The 20399-nt window shown below is 48.0% G+C and overlaps 1 protein-coding gene across 1 annotated transcript in view; it reads right to left on the bottom strand.

The window, feature by feature from the left end:
- The window catches only part of TMPRSS3 (transmembrane serine protease 3), a 283583-nt gene that overhangs the window by 88135 nt on the left and 175049 nt on the right, over positions 1–20399 (bottom strand). The window contains exon 11 of the mRNA XM_085624035.1: positions 15039–15134. Within this exon, the coding sequence (XP_085480161.1) occupies positions 15039–15134 (96 nt within the window). The remainder of the gene's footprint in view (positions 1–15038; positions 15135–20399) is intronic.

Here is a 20399-nt window from a genome sequence, read left to right as displayed (position 1 = left end):
CACTCCACAGAAATCAATCTGTTAATTGAGACTGAGAAGTTGGATGTACTTTTTATTACTGAAACATGGACAACTATGGATTCTGCTAGTGATTTAGGTGGGGCCTGCCCTTCGGGCTACAAAGCTGGGCACAAATTGCGTATTAATAGGACAGGGGGCGGAGTGGGCATAATCTCTAAGGATAAATAGAACTTCTCCATGCTCTCACTTGATGATATTTTATTTGTAAGATTTTATATACCGCTGGCTACACCCAGAGGTATCAGAGCGCTTTACAGGAGCAGGAGCAGGCAAAATATAAAGGAAGCAATAGTTCAAAGCAAAATCTACAATCAGGAACATGCAAATCTCACCATTGAATCAGGAGAAGGCAGAATTCTAAAGATTCGAAAGTTATCTGCAATTAAATAATATAAGGGAGGTATAACCTCGCTTATATTATTTCCATGTATATACACAATACAATAAAATATAAACAAGGAGAACATTTGTAGTGGTAGGAGGGAAGGGGTATCTGAAAAGAGGTCAAGAACAAAATGACAAAACAGGAGAGAACGCCACAAGAAACTTACAGCACAGTAGTAAGAGCTGACAGGATACATGTGAAACCAAGGAGAGCAGAAGGCGGGAGTGAACAATAAGAAGAGTATAGGGAAAGCGAAAGGTCAACAGGTTAGCAGAAAGATGCTAAGAATCGGTATTTTTCCTCGCGTATTTCGCAAGCGAACAATAACTCGAAAGAAATGTTTTCTATTGTACAGAGTTTTGTGGCTCCTCGTGCCCAGGTCTGTTCGGCACCAATCTCTGAAGCCTGGTGTAATGTCCTGGCCAAGTTCTTCCTTGATAAGATTCAGGCTATTCAGGCAGCCTTTTCCATTAGTCTCCTTTGTCCTATGGTCCCCTCATTTGCTTCTGGTTCCTTAGCTGGCCCTACTCATAAACTATTTGCTTTCTCCCCAGCAGAGTTGTCGTGTACCCTTAGAGTTCTTAAGGGTCTAAAATCGGGCTCACCCGCTGATCCTTGTTCAGCTAGACTGTTAGCCTCAGCGGCTGATAATATTAATCATGAGGTTAACAACATTGTTAACTTGTCCCTGTTAGAGGGGCGGGTGCCTGTTACGTGGAAGCAGGCTATGATTCTTCCTCTTTTAAAAAAACCTTCATATGACCCTTTCACCCCAGGAAACTACCTGCCAATCTCACTCTTGCCAAGCTTGGCGAAGGTCTGTGAGAAGGTAGTCACGAGATAACTCACGGCCTTTGTTGAAGATGCTGGATCGCTGAACCCTGCCCAGTCGGGCTTTCGTGCGGCCTATAGTACAGAGACTGCACTGATAGAGGTTTCGGAAGTCATCCGCGAGTGTCTCGATGCCGGCAGGAGGGCAGCCTTAATTATGCTGGACCTCTCGGTGGCATTCGACACCGTGCCTCACCCCTTCTCCTGGTTAGTCTCTCGGAAATTGGCATTGCCGGCTCTGCTTTGCACTGGCTTGCTTCCTTCTTGTCCAACAGGTCGCAGCAGGTCTGGCTTCCTTCTTGTGTCTCAGCTTCCCAGCCAGTTCTCACAGGTGTTCCACAGGGATCTTCCCTTAGCCCCTTGCTCTTTAACATCTGTGTCACTCCGCTGATATATCTAGCGGAGAAGCAGGGAGCTAGGGTGATAGCTTATGCGGACGACACCCAGCTGCTGTTTACCTGGAATGGCGATGATGCAGAGGTCGGCTCGGCTCAGCACTGCTTGTCCTCGGTATTTCATTGGTTGGCCCAAGCCCAACTGAAGTGTAATGAGGAGAAATCCGAAATACTTCTTTATGGCAAATTTCCTCCAAATTTTAGAGAGTCATTATGGCCAGCTGAGTTTCCCCTGCCTAGTATGTTTGGCAAAGCCGCAAAAAATCTGGGGGTTTGGTTCGAAGAGAACTCATCCTTTGCTACGCAGATAAAGAAGTTGGCAGGGTCCTGTTTCGGCATTTTGAAATCTTTGAGGAAGTTTCTGCCTCTTCTCCCTAAGGATGCGAGGGAAACTGTAGTCCATGCGTTGATTCTTTCTTGCCTGGATTATGCCAACTCACTTTATGTCGGGTCTCCCGGCTATTTAGTGCGGAAGCTCCAGGTGGTGCAGAATACAGCGGCCCGCCTTCTATTGGATCTTCCCAGAGGAAGTAGTGTGCGATTTCATCTACGCTCCTTACACTGGCTTCCTTTGGAGGCACGGATTAAGTTTAAGGTCTTATCTATTGCCCATTCCGCCCTATATGGTCGGGGTCCCAGCTATTTGCAGAAGAGGCTCTCTTTCTACCTACCGTCTAGACTATTGCACTCTGGCTCTAAATTACTGGTCCAGGCCCCCCGCTTCATTCGCCAAAGGTTGGGCGGCTGTTCCTTTGTTCGGAAGGTGGCTCTTGGCTGGAATGCCTTGCCTCTGGCTCTTCGGAGTATTCAAGATACTCGGATTTTTAAGAAAAAGTTGAAAACCTTCCTGTTCTGACACTCCTTGGAGTAGCTGCACGCGCTACAAATTTATATAACATAACATGACGTATACAGGTGATCAAAGCATAGCAGGACCTGAAAGAATTATGGACTCCAGTATTTATTGAGGAAATGACATTTTAGGTCTCTGATATACCTAGTCTCGAACTGTTAGGCTTTACCTTAAAGTCGGAAGGGGGTATCATGCTCTCAGGGATTCTATGTTACAGACCCTTGCCCCCAAATCTCTATCTTAAACCTCTAATTGAAGTTATTTTTAACCAGGCTCTTACCCATTCCAACTTCTTTTTACTAGGAGATTTCAATATGTGACCCAGAGAAGATCATACACCTAATTTTAAAGAACTACAGAGTGCCTGTGGGATCTCAGGTTTGCAGCAAGCTCCTACCCATCGGGGGCACACCCTTGATCCTATTTCTCCTGTGTGCTGGACTGACCATGTATTTACAACTTTCTTCCTCAAAATAAAGGAATCTATTGGTAAGAAGGTAGGCCAGCCAAAATAAGGAATGGCAGGACCTGGAATAAAATTACCAGGCAGACAGTTGTTTAATCTTTGATTCTAGGAGGTCAGTAGAGGAAAAACCTTCACTTGTGATGGGGGCATTCTAGCTACTTTGGATGCTGAATTACCTCTCTACTCTGGATGCTGAATTAATATCATAAACATACAGTTATATTGTTGACCTTCCACACCAAGGTATAAGGCATCTCTAAAACAGCTAAACCAGGCCTGTAAAAGACTCGAAAGGCAATGGTGTAGGTCATTTTCAGAGGACGATAAGAAATGCCTAAAGAACTCTCTGAATGAGTACAAAAGGGAAATAGTTAAGGCTAAGGCTGAGTACAATGCCACCACTATTATGATTGCCCCTAATAGCACTAAGAAGATTTTTGACATTCAGCGGGATTTGTCTAAATACAAATGTGTAATTATTCCTTTGCAAGCTGTCAGGGATAATATTGTTGATCACTGTGAGTTGAAGATCAGCAAGATTTGATTTTAGAGGCCCCCTTGACTTGGTAGGTTTGGATCAGACTGATACACACTCAGATGGAAGTATGGAATCCACCATCTCTACCTCCTCTCATATTGAAGCTCTGGCCCATTGTGTTACTACAATACTTGATGGGAAAAATTGTGTCAATACCTGCTCTCACAGGCTCAATACGTTTGACCCTATTTCAGAGGAGACTTTTCAGGCAACAACTCTGGCCACCTCTTCTGGTTCTCCTCTTGACCCCCTACCTCGCAAGATCTGGAAAGAGTTGGTCAAGGAGTTGATCCCCACCACATTACAGATCTGTAATCAATCTTTGGAGTTGGTTATTGTCACTCAGATCTGGAGAGAGCCATAGTTACTTCCCTGCTGAAGAAACCTATGGCAGATCCATCGGTTCTCAGCAATTTTAGGCCGATCTCACTCCTCCCTTTTCCAGTAAAGATACTTGAGCACCTGGTTAGCAGGATGTTGTCCCGCTATTCGGAAAAGCATTTGCTTTTAGAGGAAAAACAGTTTGGTTTCAGGTCAGGGCATGGGACTGAGATGCCCCTTCTTACTGCCATGGATGCTGTTTGGCTGAGGGAAGACAGTTGCCAATCCACTGTTCTTAAAATGCTCGATCTGTTGGCCGCTTTGGATAGGGTCAACAACCAAATCCTTATGAACAGACTAGCTTCAATCAGAGTTGGTGGGACTTTGGTGAAATAGATGAGCTCCTATCTGTCTGACAGATGCCAGGTGGTCGCCCTGCCCCCACTACCGCTCTGCCTTTAAATCTATTCAACAGGGAGTCCCTCAGGGATTGGCTCTTAGTTTGATCCTCTTTAATGTTTATATAAGACCGCTCATCACTTTGATTAAAGCTCATAACATCCGGCTACTTAACTATGCTGATGATACGCATCTGATTCTGTCTATAAGTGATCATCAGCAAGAAATAGCTATTCCTTCCACAATTCTGTATCGGAAGCGGTTAACTGGATAAATGTAAACTCCCTAAAATTGAATTGGGAGAAAATGGAACTCCTCTGTTGTTTTGGCAAGACGAGTCCCCATGACACTCCCTGCAAATGTGTGGCCACTCGGTTCGCAACCTTGGGGTTATCTTTGATGAAAAACTCACTCTGGAGAAATATGTAAACAAAGTAGCAGGGACCTACTTCGCACTTCTGCATGGTCTCATGAAGCTATACCCTTTGCTGACACACTAAGCCAAATCCCTTATAGTGCGCTGCATTATTATGAGCAGGTTGCAATGCACTGCTTCTTAGAGCACCAGAGGATCTCATCCACAGTCTATATAGAGTCCAAGCTGCCGCTGCTAAATTGGCTTTAAATAGACTTCGTAGAGCATCAGTATCTGAGGCAACGAAAGAACTACACTGGCTACGTCTGCAACAGAGATTCATCTTTAAATCCCTGTGCATTGTCTTCATAGGGGTGCAGGACTCTGGTCCTGTACCCTTGCAACGGATAAATATAAAGAGAGGGTTCTCTTGGACGTGCACCAGAAACGACTTGTAACCAAGTATACAGTCAACCACACTTGTCACCCAATATACACTGTTATCTCACACATACAAGTGCATCTGCACGAATAGAGCCACAACTCTGGACCCAAAAAGCAACTACATATTACACAGAGATAGAGAACTCAAATATATAACACAATCAGCTTTTTATAAAAAGCAATTTAAGATAATAACAAAGTAATTCATTGCATAAATTTACACATTAAAAAGCATTAAAAAACATCATGGGAGACAAAGAAAAATATGTGAAATATTTAAATTCATCAAACAGAGGTTACTCCCCATAGGAATCAAGTGTATAAACACCATCCATCTATTCACTCATTGGTTGTATTAGACATGAGGCTGTTCCTGGATATAACCCAATGTAAAAGTACAGGCGTCGACGCGTTTCGGTGGTAATGAATTATTGAAGTACCACCTTCCTCAGGACATGTATAATACTTGTTTCTCGCTCAACAGCTTAAGATTGAAATACACCACTAATCGTGTATGAAAAGGGGTGATGGTTATGTAACCAATCCTTCCAAGATCTTTAAGATATGTATGATCTGTTTAGATCCACAGTTTCTTCACCCAATCGGTGAGTATAATCCTATGTTGGTTAGTGTATATACACATATATATTGCTGGAGATCAGACCTTCAATGGAATTCCAAAAATGGAACTGAATGTATAGTATCCGATACTGTGTTCCAAGAAGAAGGCACACAGGCTTCACACCTTTAGTTGTGGTGAAAACTGATAACCGCGTGTCTGTAGGTCGTCTCCTAGCGTCTCGTCTAAGGGCTGGAACCAACCCCTGCAACGGAGCCTGAAGAGATATGCCCCAGTGTCTTTGTTCTACATCAGCTAACCTCCTCTCTGTTACAAAATTTCGCAAGACCAGTCAAGGTAGGAGAGCCTCTACAGTTAAGGCAGCTCAACTTTGGAACACGCTACCAGATGCCCTTCGATCCTCTACTGATTTACTGTGTTTCACATAGGCTTTGAAGAACTGGCTCTTCCCTACGTAAGCTACTGGTTGTCTTGATTTTACTCTCACTGCTGGTCCGTCTTGATGAATGAAGACTTCATGGTTATTGTATCGTTTCTAATCTTGATTGTTATATTAATCTTATTTTTGAGATACATTATGGTTTCTCTAGGAATTTGAGATCTACTTTAGATACTGACGAATTTATATATGCGGTAAAATTATTACAACTTTAGATTTTATATCTTACATCTTTCAAGATGGCGATTCCGATATCACATTAGTAATGAAGGCGTCTTGGTTATTGGATCGTTTTTAATCGTATTTGGGTTTAATTTTCTCATTATATATTTGCGACATATCATGGATTTTTTAGCAATGTGATAGTCATTTTATACTCTGATAAACAGACATATGAGATAATACTTTTTTAGTTTAATGCATGATACTTTACACCTTTTCAAGATGGCGACCATGACCACATACGCTTTATTTGATAGTCCTTTTTCTATCTTTTCACGAATGACGCTACTGCCGAGGACCGGGCCTCGTATATATTGAGGACTACTATGGCGCCTGCTCGTTTACATGCACCTGAGCTTGGCTATCAATCGGAATACTCTCCGCGTTACGGGTATGTTTTTTATGTGCGACCGTAAACCCTTTTATTTAGTCAACTCGTACTTTGGAGCCTTCATGTCTTGGTGTTAGTTCACTCTGTGACCCTATATCTTAAGCAATTGAACCCAACGCAACATAATACTGTTGGTCTATAACATTTGGTTCTCTGCTAATACTACTGCATAGGCAACCCCCTGATGGAGTGTTGCAAGTAGCCCTCTATGTGTATGCTCGTATTTTCGCTTGAGCCCCCTTCTTTTTTGTACATGTTGAATATTTTTACGCATTATCAGCACAAGAACTTATCGACAGGTATCTTATGTATGGTCCACTCTTTGAGCTTGGATTTCTCTGAATACTTTATCTATTGTTTGTTTACAGAATTCTCCTTATTATGCTAACCTTTTACTTTGATTGTGATACACTCCCGGAACCATACTAGAGGTAATTTAACCGCTTTTTTCTTTATAACTGATGGAACATATCTTAAGGATTAGTGCCATAGAGGTCATCTTCCTAGAATCAATTTATATATTGAAAGTTTACGATATATAATTATCGTATTCGCTAAATAGATTGTGATAAGTATGGTTAATAAATAGGACTTCAGAATTTACTTACCAATATTGGCCTACGTTTGCAGATTATTCTCAGTTCACCTGATATCAACTGAGGAACCTCTGATTGATTTATTTGTCTCCATTCGTGACATTTATCTCCTGCACTACACGTCACCAGACCTAAATATATTGCTAATGGTGAGTGTTATTTTTTGCCTACTCTTAGACAGGTTCGTTTGCTGGTACTCTTTTTGTGTGCATGCTTGTACATATATAGATCCCATTATGTTGATCCAAGGGGACTCTGAGCGGCTATTAGTTGAATCTTTGTGTTCGCTTTGATAGTAATAGTCTATCTTATTTCTCGAGGTGTGATTTTTAGAGGCTTATTTGGCATTAGTTACTTTTTCACATTCTTCTCCGTGCACTTATTGTGATTGTGGAATACTTTTCTTATTATTAGTTTCACTTTTTTCTCCTTTATACTCACACATATTCTGACTTTATTTCCATACTAACTATTTACTTTCGTCACTTCCCTATATTCTCTTGTCGTTTTGGTGGATGTTGTTTATATGCACTTCAGCGTCTATAGTGTGACACAACCGGTTTTGATTCCTGACTTTAATTAACTTTCTACCTTTACTACTTTCCTCCTTTTCTGGGTTGTTCGTTGACCAATGTCGCGGTTTTTATTATAGTTATTTGTTTTGAGATGTTATCATGATATGATTGTAACAAAGTTGTATGATCAGTTCTTTTTTATCACTTTGTAGCCCTGAGGAAGTCTTTTGGGCTTTCCGCCCTTTGACGAAACACGTGTTGGCTGCAATCATCTATGACCAACTTGCCATTACGATTTACTTTTTAACATCTGCAATAACGGAAACAATAAAGAAGACAATCCACATACTTATGGATGGGACTCTCTTTCTTGCAAACTATTACACTTCAGATTAATCACTGTTACACTTGTCTGCTCGGGAATAACTCAGTGTTTGTGTATCTATCTCCAGTTACTTAGTAAAAGAGATCTTTGGGACTCAAAGTGGCTGTCTCCCGTTTTTTCCCTTGAGCATCTTGTTGATTTGTCTATTTCACTTTAATGAATATTGATTTTGCGCAACATATAACCTAGCCATGGTCAAAAGTTTCTTTTGTCTTGATGAATGCTTGCAGCACTGGGATACCTGTAAGGTGACCGTTGCACTATATAAATGTAATAAATAATAAATAATCATAATAATTGCATTTTGCAGTAAGCAGTATTACAGCAGTATTACTTATGTTTTACACAAGTATCAATTCTGGTATCCAGGGTATCTATCTGCACGGAAGCAAAGTTTGTGTGTGTTGACTTTGAGGACTCCAAGTAAGCGCACAGTGAGGATATCTGGGGATCATGGAACACCAACCCAAAAGCAAACCACAATGGGCACTAGAAGAGGCCAACTCGCTAATCAACCAAGTGCTGGACTGCTGCACTTAGCAAAGGAAATGGGTACAAAAAAAATAGTCAATGTAGAGAATGGTGTGCGTGCCAGGCAGAGTAACTGCTGTGTGACCTGCACTTGAAGAAGTCGTTCTCTCGGTGAGGCCAGTTGGATCACTGGGTATTGTCCAATGGTCTCCGCAGATGTTCATGAACATAAGGAGTCTTCAAGAATGGGTCTCAGCAGCGCACCTCCATCTCGAGAAGTTGAGCAGGTCAGGGATTTCTGCAGGTCAGGAGTTGGTTCATGGTGATAGGCAAGCATTTACCTGTTTATTGGGTTTTCAGGTCCATCTGAATAAATATTTAGCCTAGACTTGTCAGTGAAATTGCTCTCCCACCCTCACAGCTCCACCATTGAGTGAGGCCTCCCCCAGCCCCCACACTCTCTAGTGTGAGTGTTCGAGGCCCTCCTCCACCCACAGGTTCACCTGCGTCTCATGACCAGCGCGACCAAACCAGCTCCCCGCTCCCGCATCCCAGCTGTCCAGCCCTCCCCGACCCCTAGCAGACGCGTGCAGCGGGCCCACCGCTGGCACGCCTTAGCCCATCTGCGACACGACCGCAACCAGCACCAGGAAGCCTGGACCTCCGCCCCGCCAACGCTATGACCCAGCAGTACCCCATGCACTCAACCCAGGCTGCAACAACTGGCGCCAGGACACCCCTTTGCTGGGGCAGCTGTGCGCGGTACAAAAAACAGTAACATAACATAACATAACATAACATCACCAGCCGACACCCACAGACCCTTCAGCTGTCACCGCTGCCAGCACACCTGAAGCACCGCCAAGAACACGGATCCACCGAACCAAAGACCCTGCAATGCATCCTCCTCAACGTCCGATCCCTCCTCAAACATGCCACCAAAATCTGGGACCTCCTCGACAGCACCACCCCAGACATAGCGTTCTTCACTGAAACCTGGACCAACACCACCTCGGGACCAGACATCGCCATCGCCATCACCCAAGGATACAGGATCTCCAGGAAGGACCGCCACACGCCCGGGAGGAGGAATCGCCATCGTCCACAAATCCACCCTACGCCTGAGCACAATCCCCGACGAACCCACAGACCTGATGGAACACCTTCATTTCAAGATACTGGCCAGCCTCACCGCCACCCTCCAAGGAACCCTCATCTACCGACCCCGTGGACCCTTTGCTAACTCCATCACGGACATCATCGCCCCGTAGGCCATCGCATCCACCAACTACACCCTGCTGGGAGACCTCAACTTCCAACTGGACCCCAACACCACATCCCTCCTGGACAACCTCCACAACATTGGACTCCGCCAGATCGTGACCAAGCCCACGCACTCAGCAGGACACACCCTCGACCCCCTTTTCACAACAGGAAAATCCATCACCTTCAGCCACACCACCAAACTCCCATGGACCAACCATCATTGCGTCCACTTCACCTTCAGAACACCTACCATCCACAGACACCAGCACATGCTCCCACGAAGAAACTGGACCAAAATCACCAACGACCAGCTCACCTCCTCATTCAACAATTCCACCCCAATGAGGACCCCAACACCGCAGCCCGAACCCTGCATAGATGGATCTCCGACAGCGGCAACACCATAGCCCCCTCAAGAAAAACAACAATACCCGTGCCAAGAAAGCCACCGAACTTCGAGAGTCCAGACGCACTCGCCGCCGCCTCGAAAAGGCCTGGAGGAACACCAAATCCACAGAAGCCCACAACAACTTCAGAGCCCCAACCAACGCCCCCCACCAACTCATCAGAGAAACGAGGAAAAAAGCGTTTGAAGACAGAATCTCCACCCACGGGCACAACAGCAAGGAACTCTTCAGCATCATCAAGGAGTTCGCCCAACCCACCAGCGTGTCTACTGACATCCCTCCCTCCCAAGACCTCTGCGACAAACCCAGCACCTTTTTCCACCACAAAATCAAGAGCATCTATGACAACTTCGACGAAGACAACCAACACACTGAACCCTCACCAACCACCCCTGACACCCGGAAACCAGCGATTGACAACTGGACAGCCCTCACCACAGAAGACACACTGAAGACAATGAAGTCAATCCACTCAGGGGCACCCACGGACCCCTGCCCCCACAACATCTTCAACAGAGCTGCCAACACCATCGCACCCATGCTCCGCCACACCATCAAACGCTCCCTGGCGACCGCCTCGTCCCCCGACCACTGGAAACACGCAGAGGTCAACCCCCTCCTAAAGAAACCCTCAGTGGACCCCACCAACCTCAAAAACTACAAACCCTTCTCCCTGCTCCCGTTCCCAGCAAAAGTAATCGAGAAAGTCATCAACAGCCAACTCGCCACATTCATCGAAGAACACAACATCTTTGACTCCTCCCAATCCGGCTTCAGAAAAAACCACAGCACGGAAACAGCCCTCCTCGCCGCAACAGACGACATCCGCACCCTACTGGACAAAGGAGAAACAGTAGCCCTAATCCTCCTCGACCTCTCAGCGGCGTTCGACACAGTCTCTCACCGCACCCTAATATGCAGACTCTACGACGCAGGAATCCAGGACAAGGCCCTCGACTGGATCCGCTTCTTTCTCTCTGGCAGAACGCAGAGGGTCAGACTCCCCCCTTTCCTCTCGGACCCTACACCTACCAACTGCGGAGTACCCCAGGGCTCCTCCCTCAACCCGACGCGCTTCAAAGTCTACATGGCTCCACTCGCCCCATGTTTAGAACCTACGAACTCAACATTGTGTTATAAACAGACGACACCCAACTCATCCTCTCCCTATCCAAAGAACCCAACCCCGCCAGACACAACTTCCGAGAAGGCATGGAAGCTGTCATCAAATGGATGAAAAACACCTGCCTACAACTAAACACCAACAAAACAGAAGTACTCATCGTGGGCACAAACCCCAACGCCTGGAGCAACACCTAGTGGCTGCCCGCCCTCGGAAACCCACCAACCTCCACGGACCACGCACGCAAACTGTAAATCATCCTGGACTCCGAGCTCAAAATGGACCACCAGATCAACTCCGCCTCGTCTTCCTGCTTCCACACCCTCCGCCTCTTTCGTAAGACCTTCAAATGGATCCCCCTTGAACACAGAGAGACCGTCACTCACGCCCTGGTCACCAGCAGACTCGACTACGGCAACGCACTCTACGCCGGAATAAACAAAAACCTCACCAGCAAGCTACAGAACATCCAGAACGCCGCCGCAAGCCTGGTCCTCAACTTGCCAAAGCACTGCCACATCTCCCAGCACCTGCGCACACTCCACTGGCTCCCCATCGAGGCGAGAATCACCTTCAAGATACTCACCCGCGCACACAAGGCCCTCTACGGCACCGTACCAGCATACCTGAACAGCCGACTCAAATTCCACGCACCCCAAAGGTCCCTACGATCAGCCCAGCTCTCCTATGCTGTGGTCCCCCGCACCAGATAGACCATATCGAGAGGCCACTCCTTCTCTTTCCTCACAGCTAAAGCATGGAACGCCCTTCCGCTCCACCTCAGACAGACAATATCGCTCCCCATCTTCGCAAGAAACCTCAAAACCTGGCTCTTCGACAGACCCCTTCCTTGATGGAATGGGACCTGCACCCCCTCAACCCTAGCGCCTTGAGACCCTTACGGGTGAGTAGTCACGCTTTAACAAACTCCTGATTGATTGATTGATTGAGACCTCTATACTGTGTTTTTGGCATATTTACACACACAGGTCTGAATTTGCGGGTGTATTGGCCTGATAACGGCAGGTTCAGTGGCGTAGCAAGGTCAGGTGGTAGCTGGTGCGGAAAATTTCTTGTCACCCCCCGCTCGACAAAATGGCAAAAATATGTGTTTAAAACACATATTTTTGCCATTTTGTCAACCCCCTCAGTGATGACACTTGTCACCCCCGGCTTGACAAAATGGCAAAAATATGTTTTTTTTGTGGGGGTGACAAAATGGCAAAAATATGTGTTTTAAACACATATTTTTGCCATTTTCTCACCCCCCCCCCCCTCAGTGATGACACCCGGGGCGGCCCACACCTACCGCACCCCCCTTCCTACGCCACTGGGCAGGTTACCTTTGAAATTGCCGCTTATTTATACTTTAATGCCTCATTTCCTTCCACGTGATTTCTAAAGCACAAGTCCTGAATATAGACACTAGAGCTTTTATTTTCCTGATAGGGTTCATTTTATGTTTTAAAATGGTTTAAAACTGTATCTGCTACAATTTCATAACCTTGTTTTCCTCACAATGAAAGCTGTCTGAAATTAAATGAGTGGTGGGTTATAAATCAAAAACTGTTTTTAGAAATGCAGCATAACAGGGGCTGAATGTAAGACTTCTTTCCACCTGGCCTTGGCTCCCTCTCGATCAGCCCATGCGGGAGGCAGGTATTGGCGTCTCTGTGTGTGGAGTTCATTCTTCTGCAGCTCTCTCAGTTCCTATTTGGCTAAAGAATACCACAAAAGAAGCAGATTGCTCTTATGAGTCCACCTTGGGGCTTTTATTACACACTAGAGGTTCATGTAGCACAAGATGCAATTGATTTACTTTAATATAGCATAATAAAGCCTCCAATATTGCCATACAATGTAGAGTTTTACTAACGTGAGTGGAAGTTTGGATTCTATTAAATATATGGAGATGATTTTTATCCTTACCTTTCCCTCCCTTAAGGATGTTTGTGTTTTTTCTGCTCGATTCTAGTTCATGGATTGGAAGGTTGTGCTGGTAGTCTACAGGTGTATCCTTTCCAGTGATCCTATGATTTCCTTCTTTGAAGCTAGTTTCCTCTTTTGCAGTGTTGGTGTCTGTAGCACCTTTTTGGAACAGGTGGAAAGGATGCTGTCTGCTTCATGCAAAGATCTCGTTGTGAGAGGTGAACTTACTCCCCTTGGCGACACTGAATAGATTATAGTGACTGTCTGTCAAGTATTTTACTTTTGTCCCTCAAATGTTTCTGCAACGTTGTCTTCCTTTCTGCTATGGCAGTAACAAAAGTGGTAAATACATGGGGGCAGATTTACAAGCCCCTTGCGCCACTTTTGCGTCACTTTTAACATGGGAAAGTGACGCAAAAGTGGCGCAAGGGGCTTGTAAATATGCCCCATGATGTTCAACTATGTGCCACTGTAGGAATCTAACCTGACAGAGCTACAAGAGCTGCCCACAAACCACGAAGACTGGGTAGAAATGCTTAATGGAAACAGTGGCTTCCCTGGGTATCACTTACAGGAATACATTATCCCTCATGCATTCAATGCTGTCATCATACAGGCACTTGTGTATTTGTAAAGAAGTTTTGTCTAATTTCTCCTCTCTTGTGGTTTTGCTTCACTCATGCACGTTATTGGCTATAATTATTGAGTGTATTTTTGACGTTTTTGCATTTGTGTACCAACGGATATGATACATGTGTTTAATAGCAAAATGAATAAGTGTGTGGTCTTGTACGTGACGTCATGATTAGAACAATAAATGCACGAGGCTATTCAGCCTTCTGTATAATCTAGTCCTGGAAGTGATGTCTGTTAGACTCTAAAGCGCCACCTGTGCTAGCGAGGAGGAGTTTGCATTGAACATGGAAACATATCAACAAGAGCGATATTTTCCGTGAAGGCTTTGAGTGCATGGACAACAAGAGTAAACCTGGAACTGTTTACATCACAGAACCTCGAGAAGGAAAATGCATCCATTTCTCCTCAATATACCATGTGCAATTGTATCTTGCACATGGTCTCTTGTGCTAGTCCTCACCCCATGACAAGAGGTATCTTGCATCTGGGATCTCCTGCCACCGCTCACCCACCCTGTGGATGCCACTTCCAACAGAGGCAGGGTTTACTTCGCTGTTTCAAGTCGGTGGGTACCCACGAGGCACTGTTTCCGCATGGCAGATGTTTTTATGTTGTATTGTACCATTTTACAGTGCCTCGTACCCCTGAAAAGGCGCTAGAGTGATATGTGAGTGAGTGAGATGCTACTGTTGGACTTTTGGAAATGGCAGAAAGGCACAGCTGCTCACTTCCTCCTTCAGCGCCAGCCGTGGTCCTCACCTGTACAACACTGCTGCAGACTGAGCTGCTCATGACACCCATCGTGCCGTACCTCCATTTTAAGAGTTTGATAAATGCACGCTTATTCCATCAAACATACTCTTTAAACCTATGGTGCGCAGAAGCGATCGGTTGATGAATAGATGACTCTATATTTCCTACTACACAAAAAAAATAATAAACACTTGCAAAATCAAAAAGATCATCTCACTTGACATGCAACTGGATCATTAAATCCAAATGTTACACTGAATATGGTTGAGACTTGTTTCAGTGTAAGGACAATGTAATGGAATGCATTCAGGCATTACCTCCTTCTTCAAGGGCGCCCCATCCTGATATCCAGCAGAGCTTCCCATCTGGAAATTCCTCACCGTAATTGGGCAGACAGATGGGCTGTATGAGGCCTATTGGAGCAAAAGAAATCCTATGTGAGCATCATGCCACTCTGCAGAATTCGAACATGGCATTTGTACATTTTTATAAATATTAATTTCATGAGGAAAAGGATGAGTGCAACATAATGTGTTCTACCTACGAGTCTCCACACTCTTCCAAACCAAGATCAGGTAAAATTATGAATATCTATTTATTACAATTAAAATGCCACAGAAATGGAGAGCAAGCAGACAAGGAGTAGATACACTAAAATGTATGCATTATGGTTTATTTCATTTTATTGGAAACATGTCTATAGTGCAAACCTAGCCCTGGAATGCAGCAGAGCGCTGCACATAGCAGTAAGATGCAAAGCCAAGATGTGTGGTTGGAAAAACAAGCAGACATATTTACAATGATTGTTCATGATAATAAATATGAAAAGATATCAGAGGAGTGAAGTGGGGGAAGAGGGGATCTTAAGTAGGATGAAAGGAAGACTTTCGAAGAGGTAGGTTTTGAGACATACTCTAAAATGGGCATTTCGGTCTCTGGGCCCTATTCACAAAGGTAAAGTTAGACCAAAAGTCTAATTTTACACCTGAAGTCCAAGTTTACACCTGAAGTCTCCGTTTAGATCAAAAGTTTAACTTAGACCAAAAGTCTAACTTTACTACCTTTCAGTATTCACAAAGGTAAGTTACTACTAGTAGGTTTACTACTAGCAAGTTTACTAGTAGTAACTTTGCTACTAATAACTTTACTACTAGTACGTTAACTATTAGTAAACTAAATAGTACCAACTTACCTTTGTGCATACCAAAAAGTCAAAAAGTGAGACTTTTGGTCTAAGTTAGACTTAGGTCTAAACCTAGACTTCAGGTCTAAACCTAGACTTCAGGTGTAAAGATAGACTTCAGGTGTAAAGATAGACTTCAGGTGTGAAGTTAGACTTTAGGTCTAAACGTAGACTTCATGCCTAAAGTGACCACTGCGCCTTCCTGCCTGGTCACCCCCACGCTCCTGTGCCTGTGCCTGCTCCCGCAGCCCGAGCCACCCGAGGGCCGCCGAGCCCACATCAGCCTCCCGCAGCCCCAGCCACCCGAGGGCCGCCAAGCCCGCTCCAGCTTCCCGCCGCCCCAGCCCGTGGCCCTGCCCCCCCGCCAGCCGATTGGCTCACGCTCCCGCCTCCCCGCAGACCCTCCCGACCGGCTCCCTTCTTAAGGGGAGCCTGACCAGAACCAGGGAGTGACCACTGCGCCTTCCGGCCTGGTCACCCCCACGCTCCTGTGCCTGTGCCTGCTCCCGCAGCCCCAGCCACCCGAGGGCCGCCGAGCCCACACCAGCCTCCTGCAGCCCCAGCCACCCGAGGGCCGCCAAGCCCGCTCCAGCTTCCCGCCGCCCCAGCCCGTGGCCCCGCCCCCCCGCCAGCCGATTGGCTCGCGCTCCCGCCTCCCCGCAGACCCTCCCGACCGGCTCCCTTCTTATGACGTCCCCAGAGCGACCGCGCAGCGGACGCGCGCAGCGGGAGCACCGATTGAGCGCCGAAGGTGCGCCAAAGGTAAGCCCGTCTACGCCCGTCCGCGCCTGGACCGCGCCCATCGCCAGGACCCCTGGCCCCCGCAGACCCCAGCCCACCCGCCAGACGTACGACGCCGCCACCCTCAACGCAGTCAACGCCGGCCGAAGCCCAGGATGCTACCGAGCCACCCCGAGACGCACCCACGGACCCTTCTGCTGCAACTCCTGCAAGTTCACCTGCATCCGGACCTGCACTACTCCAGCACCAACCAAGACCAAGACGAGCAACAGCAGCAGCCACCTGAAATGCATCCTGCTCAACACCCGCTCCGTCCACAGACACGCCGTCGAGCTCTGGAACCTGCTCGACACCACAGCCCCAGACGTCGCCTTCCTCACGGAAACCTGGATGAACGCCTCCTCAACGCCCGACATTGCCATCGCCATCCCAGACGGCTACAAGATCATCCGAAGGGACCGCATCAACCACACCGGAGGAGGCATCGCCATCATCCACAGGAACACCATCCGCATCACGACCAACACCGACACCCTCGCACCGGCCGAGCACCTGCACTTCCAGGTCCACATCAACCCCAAGACCACCCTCAGAGGCACCCTCATCTACAGACCCCCGGGACCATGCACACAATTCAGCGAAGACATCGCCGACTTCATCAGCCCGCACGCCCTCCCCTCCGCTGACTACATCCTCCTCGGGGACCTCAACTTCCACCTGGAGAACAACAACGACCGCAACACCACCACCCTGCTGGACAACCTCGCCAACCTCGGACTCAAGCAGCTGGTCACCACCCCCACCCACTACGCCGGACACACACTCGACCCCGTCTTCTCATCCAGCAAGGACATCGCCTTCAGCCACGCCACCGGACTCCACTGGACGGACCACAGCTGCGTCCACTTCAGCTTCAGAAGGACCACGATCCACCACCACCAGCAACAGGTTGCACGCAGAAGCTGGAACAAGATCACAGACGACCAGCTCGCGACCGCCCTGAGCAAGAACCCACCCACCAGCGCAACGAACCCCAGCCAAGCGGCCACCAACCTCACGAAGTGGATCAGCGACTGCGCAGACGACCTCGCCCCTCTGAAGACCCCGACTAGCAGACCCGGTAGCAAGAAAGCCCCATGGTTCACCGACGAACTCAAGAGCTCCAAGAAGAACTGCCGAGCCCTCGAGAGAACCTGGCGCAGAGACCCAACACCGGACAACATGACTGCCCTCAAGTTCGCCACCCGAAAACACCACCAACTCATCCACGCCACCAAGAAAAACGCATTCAAGGAATGACTGGACAACAACGCACACAACAGCAAGGAACTCTTCAACATCGTCAAAGAGCTCTCCAACCCCAACGCCGGTAACAACGACATCACCCCTTCACAAGACCTCTGCAACTCCCTCGCCTCCTACTTCCACAACAAGATCGCGGACATACACAACAGCTTCAGCACTCAACCGACGCACGCCACGACCGAACCACCACCCCCCACCACCAGCCTCCGCGCCTGGACCCCGATCAGCACCGAAGACACCGTCCGCACGATGAACTCCATCCACTCCGGATCTCCTACCGACCCCTGCCCTCACCACGTCTTCAACAAGGCCGACGCTGTCATTGCACCCCACCTGCGGGACATCATCAACACCTCCTTCGACACCGCTACCTTCCCGGAGAGCTGGAAGCACGCCGAACTCAGCGCTCTACTAAAGAAGCCATCAGCCGACCCCACCGACCTCAAGAACTACCGCCCCATCTCGCTGCTCCCGTTTCCTGCAAAAGTCATCGAGAAGACCGTCAAAAAGCAGCTGGCCGCCTTCCTCGAGACGAACGGATCCCTCGACCTCTCTCAGTCTGGCTTCCGGGCCAACCACAGCACCGAGACCGCCCTGATCGCAGCCACCGATGACATCCGAGCTCTGCTTGACAACGGAGAAACAGCGGCCCTCATTCTCCTAGACCTCTCCGCAGCCTTCGACACTGTCTGCCACCGTACACTAGTGCAGCGACTCAGCAACGTCGGAATCCAGGAGAAGGCACTGGAGTGGATCATCTCCTTCCTCGCCGGAAGGACACAGAGAGTCCGCCTCCCCCGTTCAGATCTGAAGCCACCGAAGTCATCTGCGGCGTTCCTCAAGGCTCCTCGCTCAGTCCAACCCTCTTCAACGTGTACATGAGCCCCCTCGCAGACATCGCACGCCAGCACAACCTCAACATCATCTCCTACGCCGACGACAGCCAGCTGATTCTCTCCCTCACCAACGACCCCGCCACCGCCAGAGCCAACCTCCACGAAGGGATGAAAGAGGTAGCCGAATGGATGAAGAACAGCTGCCTGAAACTGAACTCGGACAAGACGGAAGTCCTCATCCTGGGATCCTCACCCTCCGCCTGGGACGACTCCTGGTGGCCCCCCGCCCTAGGCAGCGCACCCAAACCAACAGACCACGCACGCAACCTGGGCTTCATCCTGGACTCCACCCTCTCCATGACCAGACAAGTCAACGCCGTCTCCTCGTCGTGCTTCAACATCCTGCGCATGCTACGAAAGATCTTCCGGTGGATCCCCACCGAGACCAGGAAGACGGTCACCCAGGCCCTCGTCACCAGCCGTCTGGACTACGGCAACTCCCTCTACGCCGGAACCACCGCCAAACTCCAGAAAAGACTTCAGCGGATCCAGAACGCCTCAGCACGACTCATCCTGGACATCCCCCGTCGCAGCCACATCTCCGGACACCTGAGAGACCTGCACTGGCTCCCGGTCACCAAGAGAATCACCTTCCGTCTCCTCACCCATGCACACAAAGCCCTTCACAACCAAGGCCCAGGATACCTCAACAGCCGCCTCAACTTCTACGCTCCCAAACGCCAGCTTCGATCGACCGACCACGCGCTCGCCACTGTCCCCCGCATCCGAAGAGCCACCACAGGGGGACGGTCCTTCTCCTTCCTCGCCGCCAGGACGTGGAACTCCCTCCCGACCCACCTCCGCCTGACCGAGGACCACCTCGCCTTCAGGAAGCAACTCAAGACCTGGCTGTTCGAGCAGTAGCGGACCCCCCTCCCCTAGCGCCTTGAGACCCTCTGGGTGAGTAGTGCGCTATATAAATGCTTTGATTGATTGATTGATTGAAGTTAGACTTTTCGTCTAACTTTACCTTTGTGAATCGGGCCCTCTGTTTCTCCTAAGACAAATAGCAAATTCTACCTTCTCTGGGTATGTGGTTTGCTCTGTGTCAGTGTCTTACGATTTCTAGTGCGTGGCCATTAAGGGCCTCAGTCTGGAAATTCCAGATCTGGTCATTCTACGCCAGGTGTCACGGAACTCTGGCCCACGTGTGATGAGCATTTATCTGTGCTTTGGGTTTCATCACATCAACGCCTTCACCAGCACAGACCTCCTGCCTTCTTACTAACCTATATTTAACTTAGCCAGGCATTGGTTAACAGGTTTTCCTGCTACAGGTCTGGTAATGCCCATGACTCCATAATACATGTGACTCTCAGGACTCAGCTTGCCTTTCCACCATTCTCCAATTGCCTCCACTGGCGGGGAGTATAAGCAGTCGCTTATGATCTACAAACACTGGTTCTATGAAGGGGAGGGTTTCAGTGGTACTTGGGAGGACGTAAACATTCTGCTTGTCCATCAGTCTGATTCACCAGCTTTGGTTCCTAACATAGAATACAACAAACGCCGCCTGGGCATGCCTCTTCAATTTTGGACTTGCCCATTTCCTG

Source organism: Triturus cristatus, chromosome 8, assembly GCF_964204655.1.
Source record: "Triturus cristatus chromosome 8, aTriCri1.1, whole genome shotgun sequence".
NCBI lineage: Eukaryota > Metazoa > Chordata > Amphibia > Caudata > Salamandridae > Triturus > Triturus cristatus.
Note: the sequence above shows the minus strand (reverse complement) of the source record. Positions and strands in the feature narration are given on the sequence as shown.